Source organism: Heptranchias perlo, chromosome 10 (assembly GCF_035084215.1).
Source record: "Heptranchias perlo isolate sHepPer1 chromosome 10, sHepPer1.hap1, whole genome shotgun sequence".
NCBI classification, from domain to species: Eukaryota; Metazoa; Chordata; class Chondrichthyes; order Hexanchiformes; family Hexanchidae; genus Heptranchias; species Heptranchias perlo.
Window position 1 is genome coordinate 10,669,072 of NC_090334.1, and position 13,417 is coordinate 10,682,488.

General features: G+C 61.2%; 1 protein-coding gene across 1 annotated transcript in view; it reads left to right on the forward strand.

Annotated features, from left to right (window-relative positions):
• The first annotated feature begins 10,806 nt into the window (after positions 1–10,806).
• The window catches only part of LOC137326277 (pleckstrin homology domain-containing family H member 1-like), an 85,601-nt gene continuing 82,990 nt past the window's right edge, over positions 10,807–13,417 (forward strand). The window contains 2 exon segments of the mRNA XM_067991205.1: positions 10,807–11,738; positions 11,741–11,809. Coding sequence (XP_067847306.1) covers positions 10,974–11,738; positions 11,741–11,809 — 834 coding nt within the window. The 5' untranslated portion in view covers positions 10,807–10,973.

Here is a 13,417-nt window from a genome sequence, read left to right on the forward strand (position 1 = left end):
TCACACTCTCCCCCCCACTGTCACACTCTCCTCACCACTGTCACACTCTCCTCACCACTGTCACACTCTCCCCCCCACTGTCACACTCTCCTCACCACTGTCGCACGCTCCCCCACTGCCCGCCCCCCACTGTCACGCGCTCCTCACCACTGTCACGCGCTCCTCACCACTGTCACGCTCCTCACCACTGTCACACTCTACTCACCACTGTCACGCGCTCCTCACCACTGTCACACGCTCCGCACCACTGTCACGCGCTCCCCCCCACTGTCACACGCTCCCCCCCACTGTCACACGCTCCCCCCCCACTGTCACACGCTCCCCCCCACTGTCACACGCTCCCCCCCACTGTCACACTCTCCCCCCCCATTGTCGCACTCTCCCCCCCCACTGTCACACTCGCCCCACCACTGTCACACTCTCCTCACCACTGTCACACTCTCCCCCCCCACTGTCACACGTTCCCCCCCACTGTCACACGCTCCCCCCCACTGTCACACTCTCCCCCCCCACTGTCACACTCTCCTCACCACTGTCACACTCTCCTCACCACTGTCGCACTCTCCCCCCGACTGTCGCACTCTCCTCACCACTGTCGCACTCTCCTCACCACTGTCGCACTCTCCCCCCCACTGTCGCACTCTCTCCCCCCCCACTGTCACTCTCCCCCCCCCCCCACTGTCACGCTCTCCTCACCACTGTCGCGCTCTCCACCCCACTGTCGCACTCTCTCCCCCCCACTGTCACGCGCTCCTCACCACTGTCACGCGCTCCTCACCACTGTCACACTCTCCTCACCACTGTCACACTCTCCCCCCCACTGTCACACTCTCCTCACCACTGTCGCACTCTCCCCCCGACTGTCGCCCTCTCCTCACCACTGTCGCGCTCTCCCCCCCCCCACTGTCGCACTCTCCCCACCACTCTCGCACTCTCCTCACCACTGTCACACTCTCCCCCCCCACTGTCACACTCTCCTCACCACTGTCACACTCTCCCCCCCACTGTCGCACGCTCCCCACCACTGTCACACGCTCCTCACCACTGTCGCACTCTCCCCCCCACTGTCACGCGATCCTCACCACTGTCACGCGCTCCTCACCACTGTCACGCGCTCCTCACCACTGTCACGCGCTCCTCACCACTGTCACGCGCTCCTCACCACTGTCACACGCTCCGCACCACTGTCACGCGCTCCCCCCCACTGTCACACGCTCCCCCCCACTGTCACACGCTCCCCCCCACTGTCACACGCTCCCCCCCACTGTCACACGCTCCCCCCCCACTGTCACACGCTCCCCCCCCACTGTCACACTCTCCCCCCCACTGTCACACTCTCCTCACCACTGTCACACTCTCCTCACCACGGTCACACTCTCCCCCCCCACTGTCACACGTTCCCCCCCACTGTCACACGCTCCCCCCCACTGTCACACTCTCCCCCCCACTGTCACACTCTCCTCACCACTGTCGCACTCTCCCCCCGACTGTCGCACTCTCCTCACCACTGTCGCACTCTCCTCACCACTGTCGCACTCTCCTCACCACTGTCGCACTCTCCCCCCCCACTGTCACACTCTCCTCACCACTGTCGCACTCTCCCCCCGACTGTCGCACTCTCCTCACCACTGTCGCGCTCTCCCCCCCCCACTGTCGCACTCTCCCCACCACTCTCGCACTCTCCTCACCACTGTCACACTCTCCCCCCCACTGTCACACTCTCCTCACCACTGTCACACTCTCCCCCCCACTGTCGCACGCTCCCCACCACTGTCACACGCTCCTCACCACTGTCGCACTCTCCCCCCCACTGTCACGCGCTCCTCACCACTGTCACGCGCTCCTCACCACTGTCACGCGCTCCTCACCACTGTCACGCGCTCCTCACCACTGTCACGCGCTCCTCACCACTGTCACACGCTCCGCACCACTGTCACGCGCTCCCCCCCACTGTCACACGCTCCCCCCCACTGTCACACGTTCCCCCCCACTGTCACACTCTCCTCACCACTGTCACACTCTCCCCCCCACTGTCGCACTCTCCCCCCCCACTGTCGCACTCGCCCCCCCACTGTCACACTCTCCTCACCACTGTCACACTCTCCTCACCACTGTCACACTCTCCCCCCCACTGTCACACGTTCCCCCCCACTGTCACACGCTCCCCCCCACTGTCGCACCCTCCTCACCACTGTCGCACTCTCCTCACCACTGTCGCACTCTCCTCACCACTGTCACACTCTCCCCCCCACTGTCACACTCTCCCCCCCACTGTCACACTCTCCTCACCACTGTCACACTCTCCCCCCCACTGTCACACTCTCCTCACCACTGTCGCACTCTCCCCCCGACTGTCGCACTCTCCTCACCACTGTCGCACTCTCCTCACCACTGTCGCGCTCTCCTCACCACTGTCACGCTCTCCTCACCACTGTCGCACTCTCCCCACCACTGTCGCACTCTCCCCCACCACTGTCGCACTCTCCCCCCCACTGTCACACTCTCCCCCCCACTGTCACACTCTCCTCACCACTGTCACACTCTCCTCACCACTGTCACACTCTCCCCCCCCACTGTCACACTCTCCTCACCACTGTCGCACGCTCCCCACCACTGTCACACGCTCCTCACCACTGTCACACCTCACACGCTCCTCACCACTGTCACACGCTCCTCACCACTGTCACACTCTCCCCCCCACTGTCACGCGCTCCTCACCACTGTCACGCGCTCCTCACCACTGTCACGCGCTCCTCACCACTGTCACGCGCTCCTCACCACTGTCACACTCTACTCACCACTGTCACGCGCTCCTCACCACTGTCACACGCTCCGCACCACTGTCACACGCTCCCCCCCCACTGTCACACGCTCCCCCCCACTGTCACACGCTCCCCCCCCACTGTCACACGCTCCCCCCCACTGTCACACGCTCCCCCCCACTGTCACACGCTCCCCCCCACTGTCAAACGCTCCCCCCCACTGTCACACTCTCCTCACCACTGTCACGCGCTCCTCACCACTGTCACGCGCTCCTCACCACTGTCGCGCTCTCCCCCCCCACTGTCGCACTCTCCCCACCACTCTCGCACTCTCCTCACCACTGTCACACTCTCCCCCCCACTGTCACACTCTCCCCCCCACTGTCACACTCTCCCCCCCCCACTGTCACACTCTCCTCACCACTGTCACACTCTCCCCCCCACTGTCACACTCTCCTCACCACTGTCGCACTCTCCCCCCGACTGTCGCACTCTCCTCACCACTGTCGCATTCTCCTCACCACTGTCGCGCTCTCCTCACCACTGTCACGCTCTCCTCACCACTGTCGCACTCTCTCCCCCCCACTGTCACGCGCTCCTCACCACTGTCACGCGCTCCTCACCACTGTCACGCGCTCCTCACCACTGTCGCGCGCTCCTCACCACTGTCGCGCGCTCCTCACCACTGTCGCGCGCTCCTCACCACTGTCGCGCTCTCCCCCACCACTGTCGCACTCTCCCCACCACTGTCGCACTCTCCTCACCACTGTCGCACTCTCCCCCCCACTGTCACACTCTCCTCACCACTGTCACACTCTTCCCCCCCACTGTCACACTCTTCCCCCCCACTGTCACACTCTTCCCCCCCACTGTCACACTCTCCTCACCACTGTCGCACTCTCCTCACCATTGTCGCACTCTCCTCACCACTGTCACACTCTCCCCCCCACTGTCACACTCTCCCCCCCCAGTGTCACACTCTCCTCACCACTGTCACACTCTCCCCCCCAATGTCACACTCTCCTCACCACTGTCACACTCTCCTCACCACTGTCACACTCTCCCCCCCACTGTCGCACGCTCCCCACCACTGTCACACGCTCCTCACCACTGTCACACTCACCCCCCCACTGTCACGCGCTCCTCACCACTGTCACACTCTCCCCCCCACTGTCACGCGCTCCTCACCACTGTCACGGGCTCCTCACCACTGTCACACTCTCCTCACCAATGTCACACTCTACTCACCACTGTCACACTCTACTCACCACTGTCACGCGCTCCTCCCCACTGTCACGCGCTCCCCCCCACTGTCACACGCTCCCCCCCACTGTCACACGTTCCCCCCCACTGTCACACTCTCCTCACCACTGTCGCACTCTCCCCACCACTGTCGCACGCTCCCCACCACTGTCACATGCTCCTCACCACTGTCACACGCTCCTCACCACTGTCACACTCTCCCCCCCACTGTCACACTCTCCCCCCCCACTGTCACGCGCTCCTCACCACTGTCACGCGCTCCTCACCACTGTCACGCGCTCCTCACCACTGTCACACTCTACTCACCACTGTCACACTCTGCCCCCCCCCCCCACTGTCACACTCTCCCCCCCCCCCCAATGTCACACTCTCCCCCCCCGCCCACTGTCACACTCTCCCCCCCCACTGTCACACTCTCCCCCCCCCCCCCCAATGTCACACTCTCCCCCCCCCCACTGTCAACTCTCCCCCCCCACTGTCACACTCTCCCCCCCCACTGTCACACTCTCCCCCCCCACTGTCACACTCTCCCCCCCGCCCACTGTCACACTCTCCCCCCCACTGTCACACTCTCCCCCCCCCCACTGTCACACTCTCCCCCCCCCACTGTCACACTCTCCCCCCCCCCCCCACTGTCACACTCTCCCCCCCCACTGTCACACTCTCCCCCCCCACTGTCACACTCTCCCCCCCCCCCACTGTCACACTCTCCCCCCCCACTGTCACACTCTCCCCCCCCACTGTCACACTCTCCCCCCCCCACTGTCACACTCTCCCCCCCCACTGTCACACTCTCCCCCCCCACTGTCACACTCTCCCCCCCCACTGTCACACTCTCCCCCCCCCACTGTCACACTCTCCCCCCCACTGTCGCACTCTCCCCCCCCCCACTGTCACACTCCCCCCCCCACTGTCACACTCTCCCCCCCCCCACTGTCACACTCTCCCGCCCCACTGTCACACTCTCCCCCCCCCACTGTCACACTCTCCCCCCCCCCCACTGTCACACTCTCCCCCCCCCACTGTCGCACTCTCCCCCCCCCCCCACTGTCACACTCTCCCCCCCACTGTCACACTCTCCCCCCACTGTCACACTCTCCCCCCCACTGTCACACTCTCCCCCCCCCACTGTCACATTCTCCCCCCCACTGTCACACTCTCCCCCCCCCACTGTCACACTCTCCCCCCCCACTGTCACACTCTCCCCCCCCACTGTCACACTCTCCCCCCCCACTGTCACACTCTCCCCCCCACTGTCACACTCTTCCCCCCACTGTCACACTCTCCCCCCCCCCCACTGTCACACTCTCCCCCCCCACTGTCACACTCTCCCCCCCACTGTCACACTCTCCCCCCCACTGTCACATCTCCCCCCCCCACTGTCACACTCTCCCCCCCCCCACTGTCACACTCTCCCCCCCACTGTCACACTCTCCCCCCCCTCTGTCACACTCTCCCCCCCCACTGTCACTCTCCCCCCCCCACTGTCACATTCTCCCCCCCCCACTGTCACATCTCCCCCCCACTGTCACACTCTCCCTCCCACTGTCACACTCTCCCCCCCCCACTGTCACACTCTCCCCGCCCCACTGTCACACTCTCCCCCCGCCCCACTGTCACACTCTCCCCCCCCCCCACTGTCACACTCTCCCCCCCACTGTCACACTCTCCCCCCCACTGTCACATTCTCCCCCCACTGTCACACTCTCCCTCACCACTGTCACACTCTCCCCCCCCACTGTCACACTCTCCCCCCGCCCCACTGTCACACTCTCCCCCCGCCCCACTGTCACACTCTCCCCCCCCACTGTCACACTCTCCCCCCCACTGTCACACTCTCCCCCCCACTGTCACACTCTCCCCCCCCACTGTCACACTCTCCCCCCCCACTGTCACATTCTCCCCCCCCCCACTGTCACACCTCTCCCCCCCCCCCCCCACTGTCACACTCTCCCCCCCCACTGTCACACTCTCCCCCCCCCACTGTCACACTCTCCCCCCCACTGTCACACTCTCCCCCCCCACTGTCACACTCTCCCCCCCCCACTGTCACACTCTCCCCCCCACTGTCACATTCTCCCCCCCCCCCACTGTCACACTCTCCCCCCCCCACTGTCACACTCTCCCCCCCCACTGTCACACTCTCCCCCCCCCACTGTCACACTCTCCCCCCCCACTGTCACACTCTCCCCCCCACTGTCACACTCTCCCCCCCCCCACTGTCACACTCTCCCCCCCCCACTGTCACACTCTCCCCCCCACTGTCACACTCTCCCCCCCACTGTCACACTCCCCCCCACTGTCACACTCACTGTCCCCCCCCCCCACTGTCACACTCTCCCCCCCCCCCACTGTCACACTCTCCCCCCCCCACTGTCACACTCTCCCCCCCCCACTGTCACACTCTCCCCCCACTGTCACACTCTCCCCCCCCACTGTCACACTCTCCCCCCCCCCCCACTGTCACACTCCCCCCCCCACTGTCACACTCTCCCCCCCCCCACTGTCACACTCTCCCCCCCCACTGTCACACTCTCCCCCCCCCCCACTGTCACACTCTCCCCCCCCCACTGTCACACTCTCCCCCCCCCCACTGTCACACTCCCCCCCCCCACTGTCACACTCTCCCCCCCCACTGTCACACTCTCCCCCCCCCACTGTCACACTCTCCCCCCACTGTCACACTCTTCCCCCCCCACTGTCACACTCTCCCCCCCCCACTGTCACACTCTCCCCCCCCACTGTCACACTCTCCCCCCCCCCCCACTGTCACACTCTCCCCCCCCACTGTCACACTCTTCCCCCCCCACTGTCACACTCTCCCCCCCCACTGTCACACTCTCCCCCCCCCACTGTCACACTCTCCCCCCCCACTGTCACACTCTCCCCCCCCCCCACTGTCACACTCTCCCCCCCCCACTGTCACACTCTCCCCCCCCACTGTCACACTCTCCCCCCCCACTGTCACACTCTCCCCCCCCACTGTCACACTCTCCCCCCCCACTGTCACACTCTCCCCCCCCACTGTCACACTCTCCCCCCCACTGTCACACTCTCCCCCCCCCACTGTCACACTCTCCCCCCCCCCCACTGTCACACTCTCCCCCCCCCCACTGTCACACTCTCCCCCCCCACTGTCACACTCTCCCCCCCCACTGTCACACTCTCCCCCCCCACTGTCACACTCTCCCCCCCCACTGTCACACTCTCACCCCCCCACTGTCACACTCTCCCCCCCCCCACTGTCACACTCTCCCCCCCACTGTCACACACTCCCCCCCCACTGTCACACTCTCCCCCCCACTGTCACACTCTCCCCCCACTGTCACACTCTCCCCCCCACTGTCGCACTCTCCCCTCCCACTGTCACGCGCTCCTCACCACTGTCACGCGCTCCTCACCACTGTCACACTCTCCCCCTCCCACTGTCACACTCTCCCCCCCACTGTCACGCGCTCCTCACCACTGTCACGCGCTCCTCACCACTGTCACACTCTCCCCCCCCCACTGTCACACTCTCCCCCCCCCACTGTCACACTCTCCCCCCCCACTGTCACACTCTCCCCCCCCACTGTCAAACTCTCCCCCGCCACTGTCACACTCCTCCCCCCCCCACTGTCACACTCTCCCCCCCCACTGTCACACTCTCCCCCGCCACTGTCACACTCTCCCCCGCCACTGTCACACTCTCCCCCCCCACTGTCACACTCTCCCCCCCCACTGTCACACTCTCCCCCCCCACTGTCACACTCTCCCCCCCCCCACTGTCACACTCTCCCCCGCCACTGTCACACTCTCCCCCCCCCACTGTCACACTCTCCCCCCCCACTGTCACACTCTCCCCCCCCACTGTCACACTCTCCCCCCCACTGTCACACTCTCCCCCCCCCCACTGTCACACTCTCCCCCCCCCCACTGTCACACTCTTCCCCCCCCCACTGTCACACTCTCCCCCCCCCCCCACTGTCACACTCTCCCCCCCACTGTCACACTCTCCCCCCCACTGTCGCACTCTCCCCCCACTGTCGCACTCTCCCCTCCACTGTCACGCGCTCCTCACCACTGTCACGCGCTCCTCACCACTGTCACACTCTCCCCCCCCACTGTCACACTCTCCCCCCCCCACTGTCACACTCTCCCCCCCCACTGTCAAACTCTCCCCCGCCACTGTCACACTCTCCCCCCCCACTGTCACACTCTCCCCCCCACTGTCACGCGCTCCTCACCACTGTCACGCGCTCCTCACCACTGTCACGCGCTCCTCACCACTGTCACGCGCTCCTCACCACTGTCACACTCTCCCCCCCCCACTGTCACACTCTCCCCCCCCCCACTGTCACACTCTCCCCCCCCACTGTCAAACTCTCCCCCGCCACTGTCACACTCTCCCCCCCCACTGTCACACTCTCCCCCCCCCCACTGTCACACTCTCCCCCCCACTGTCACACTCTCCCCCCACTGTCGCACTCTCCCCCCCACTGTCACACTCTCCCCCCCACTGTCACACTCTCCCCCCCACTGTCACGCGCTCCTCACCACTGTCACGCGCTCCTCACCACTGTCACGCGCTCCTCACCACTGTCACACTCTCCCCCCCCCACTGTCACACTCTCCCCCCCCCACTGTCACACTCTCCCCCCCCCACTGTCACACTCTTCCCCCCCCACTGTCAAACTCTCCCCCGCCACTGTCACACTCTCCCCCCCCCACTGTCACACTCTCCCCCCCCACTGTCACACTCTCCCCCCCCACTGTCACACTCTCCCCCCCCCACTGTCACACTCTCCCCCCCCCACTGTCACACTCTCCCCCCCCACTGTCAAACTCTCCCCCGCCACTGTCAAACTCTCCCCCGCCACTGTCACACTCTCCCCCCCCACTGTCACACTCTCCCCCCCCACTGTCAAACTCTCCCCCGCCACTGTCACACTCCTCCCCCCCCCCACTGTCACACTCTCCCCCCCCACTGTCACACTCTCCCCCCCCACTGTCACACTCTCCCCCGCCACTGTCACACTCTCCCCCGCCACTGTCACACTCTCCCCCCCCCCACTGTCACACTCTCCCCCCCCACTGTCACACTCTCCCCCCCCCCCCCCACTGTCACACTCTCCCCCGCCACTGTCACACTCTCCCCCCCCACTGTCACACTCTCCCCCCCACTGTCACACTCTCCCCCCCACTGTCACACTCTCCCCCGCCACTGTCACACTCTCCCCCCCACTGTCACACTCTCCCCCCCCACTGTCACACTCTCCCCCCCACTGTCACACTCTCCCCCCCACTGTCACACTCTCCCCCCCACTGTCACACTCTCCTCACCACTGTCACACTCTCCCCCCACTGTCACACTCTCCCCCCCCACTGTCACACTCTCCCCCCCACTGTCACACTCTCCCCCCCACTGTCACACTCTCCCCCCCACTGTCACACTCTCCCCCCCACTGTCACACTCTCCTCACCACTGTCACACTCTCCCCCCCACTGTCACACTCTCCCCCCCCACTGTCACACTCTCCCCCCCCACTGTCACACTCTCCCCCCCACTGTCACACTCTCCTCACCACTGTCACACTCTCCCCCCCCACTGTCACACTCTCCCCCCCCACTGTCACACTCTCCCCCCCCACTGTCACACTCTCCCCCCCCACTGTCACACTCTCCCCCCCCACTGTCACACTCTCCCCCCCCCACTGTCACACTCTCCCCCCCACTGTCACACTCTCCCCCCCCCACTGTCACACTCTCCCCCCCCACTGTCACACTCTCCCCCCCCACTGTCACACTCTCCCCCCCCACTGTCACACTCTCCCCCCCCCACTGTCACACTCTCCCCCGCCACTGTCACACTCTCCCCCCCCACTGTCACACTCTCCCCCCCCACTGTCACACTCTCCCCCCCCACTGTCACACTCTCCCCCCCACTGTCACACTCTCCCCCCCCACTGTCACACTCTCCCCCCCCCCCACTGTCACACTCTCCCCCCCCCACTGTCACACTCTCCCCCCCACTGTCACACTCTCCCCCGCCACTGTCACACTCTCCCCCCCCCACTGTCACACTCTCCCCCCCACTGTCACACTCTCCCCCCCCACTGTCACACTCTCCCCCCCCACTGTCACACTCTCCCCCCCACTGTCACACTCTCCCCCCCCCACTGTCACACTCTCCCCCCCCACTGTCACACTCTCCCCCCCCCACTGTCACACTCTCCCCCCCCCCACTGTCACACTCTCCCCCCCACTGTCACACTCTCCCCCCCCCACTGTCACACTCTCCCCCCCCACTGTCACACTCTCCCCCCGCCACTGTCACACTCTCCCCCGCCACTGTCACACTCTCGCCCCCACTGTCACACTCTCCCCCCCCCCCCACTGTCACACTCTCCCCCCCCCCCCCACTGTCACACTCTTCCCCTCCCCCCACTGTCACACTCTTCCCCTCCCCCCACTGTCACACTCTTCCCCTCCCCTCACTGTAATGCCCTTCCCCCCTCCGTCACACCCTCCCTCCCCACCCACTGTACTCCCCCTGTGGCATTTCACCGGATACACACGACTCCGGGCATGTGGCACTTGTGCGATATCCGGCATGCCCATTGATCTTGGAGTCACTTCTTGATATCCAGTTGGAATGCCTGGATCAAAGTAGGAAGGAGACCATTGACTGTCAGTATTATGTGGTGATCCACCATCTCACAGTATGGATAGACCAAGGACTGATTGTTAACGACTGGTGCGATTCCCAGTAACATGGACTGCTTTTATATTGAATAGATTTACAAGGCAGAAGACCGGCAGCAGACTTGGCTGAAGTCTCCGAATCTTCTCCTCTGTTGCCGAGGCTTCATTCCCTCCCTACGCTCGAGAAGCCCGACCAGGTGGCAAAGTCGCCCACCGAGGGCAGGAAGGAGCTGCTTCTAGAGGGGACCTTTCAGGCCAACCTCCATGGTAACAGCGGAGGAAGGGAGCCTTGGTGAGGCAGAAGACCAGCAGGCTTGCTGTCCAAGTCAAGCAAGTACAAAGTCCGACCTGTGCAGTTTGGACCCTGCCGATTCGCTCCTTGACGGTCAGTCAGACATGGCAGCACACAACGACTCCGAGCGTGAGGGAGCGAGGGCTGAGCAGGCCGTGTCTCCGCTGCGGATGACTGAAGAGACCGCTGCACTGAAAACATCTTCAGACAACCAGAGCACCCCAGCCTCGCCGGCCGCCACGCGCCAGGTCTCGGAGCAGGAGGCTTCATCCGATGAGCTCAACAATAAGTTCCGCTCACAGAGGCTGGACTCCTCCTCTTCCTCAAGTGAGACAAATGCGTTGAGCCCCAGCGCACCTCCTGCACCGGCCTCTGGACAGTCCTCGCCCCCCTCGACCAGGTCCGTAACCATTCCGCCGACCTTCAACGCCAAGGAAGGCAGCATTGGTGCCAGCATGACCCCTGCCCAAGGTAAGGACTCCGTGGCACCAAGGGACAGCATCGAGCTGGCGAAGAAACACTACAGCCAGCCCCAGCCCGGGCCAGAGAGGCTCAATCACATTGTCTGCATCGACATCTGCTCCTTCAAGCCTATTGCCTTTCCACGGCAACCGGTACAGGTGCAAGAGACGGACATCGACGACGTCCCTGAAAGATGGAGACGGAAGAGAGTGAGCACCCCTCCCATGCAGGAGGTCCCCCTCCCATTCCTGCCCAGCGTGTCAAAAGAGGCATCTGATTCGAATGTGCCAAGCGTGTCTCCGTCAACAAGCCCCCGCCTCCACCGTTACACCGCTTTCCTTCTTGGGTAAGATTAAGGTTTGTCCCCAGAACACTGTGCGTCGGTGTCCCCCCGAATAATGAGACCCTGTCCCCCATATAACGGGGATCTGTCCCCCCCACCACCGTATACCAGGGCTCTGTCCCACCCCCCAAACCCCCCCGTATAACGGAGCTCTGTCCCCCCCTCCCACCCCCCGCGGTGTAACGGGGCTCTCTGTTCCCCCACCCCGGTGTAACGGGGCTCTCTGTTCCCCCACCCCGGTGTAACGGGGCTCTGCGCCCCACCCCGGTGTAACAGGGCTCTGTTCTATGTATATGGACAATCATTCTAAATAGAAACTAATCAAGTTTAAGTAGGCAGTACAAAGAAGGTTCACTCGGTTAATCCCGGGGATGAGGGGGCGGACATATGAGGAGAGGTTGAGTAGATTGGGACTCTACTCATTGGAGTTCAGAAGAATGAGAGTCGATCTTATTGAAACATATAGATTGTGAAGGGGCTTGATCGGGTGGATGCAGTAAGGATGTTCCCAAAGATGGGTGAAACTAGAACTAGGGGGCATAATCTTAGAATAAGGGGCTGCTCTTTCAAAACTGAGATGAGGAGAAACTTCTTCACTCAGAGGGTGGTAGGTCTGTGGAATTTGCTGCCCAGGAAGCTGTGGAAGCTGCATCATTGAATAAATTTAAACAGAAATAGACAGTTTCCAAGAAGTAAAGGGAATTAGGGGTTACGGGGCGCGGGCAGGAAATGGACATGATTTAGATTTGAGGTTAGGATCAGATCAGCCATGAATCTTATTGAATGGCGGAGCAGGCTCGAGGGGCCGATTGGCCTACTCCTGCTCCTATTTCTTATGTTCTTATGTTCTTATCATTCTATATACAGCCAAATCATTATTTATATAAAGAAATAATTCTCTCTCTCTCTCAATATGTTTAATGTATATATAGACAAATCATTCTGTATATATATATATATATATATAGACAAATCATTCTATATATAGACAAATCATTCTGTATATATATATATATATATATATATAGACAAATCATTCTATATTATATATAGACAAATCATTCTATATATAGACAAATCATTCTATATATAGACAAATCATTCTATATATATATATAGACAAATCATTCTATATATATATATAGACAAATCATTCTATATATATATAGACAAATCATTCTGTATATAGACATATAGAATAATTTGTCCATTTATAGAATAATTTGTCTATAAATATGCATAGAATGATTTGATTGTCTAGATAAAATGATTTGTCTATATACAGAATTATGTCTATATATAGAATGATTTGTCTATAGACATAGAATGGTTTGACTATATATAGAATGATTTGTCTATATATATATATATAGAATGATTTGTCTATATATAGAATGATTTTATCTATATATAGAATGATTTGTCTATATATATATATAGAATGATTGTCTATATATAGAATGATTTGTCTATATATATATATAGAATGATTTGTCTATATATAGAATGATTTGTCTATATATTATATATAGAATGATTTGTCTATATATATATATATATAGAATGATTTGTCTATATATAATATATAGAATGATTGTCTATATATATATA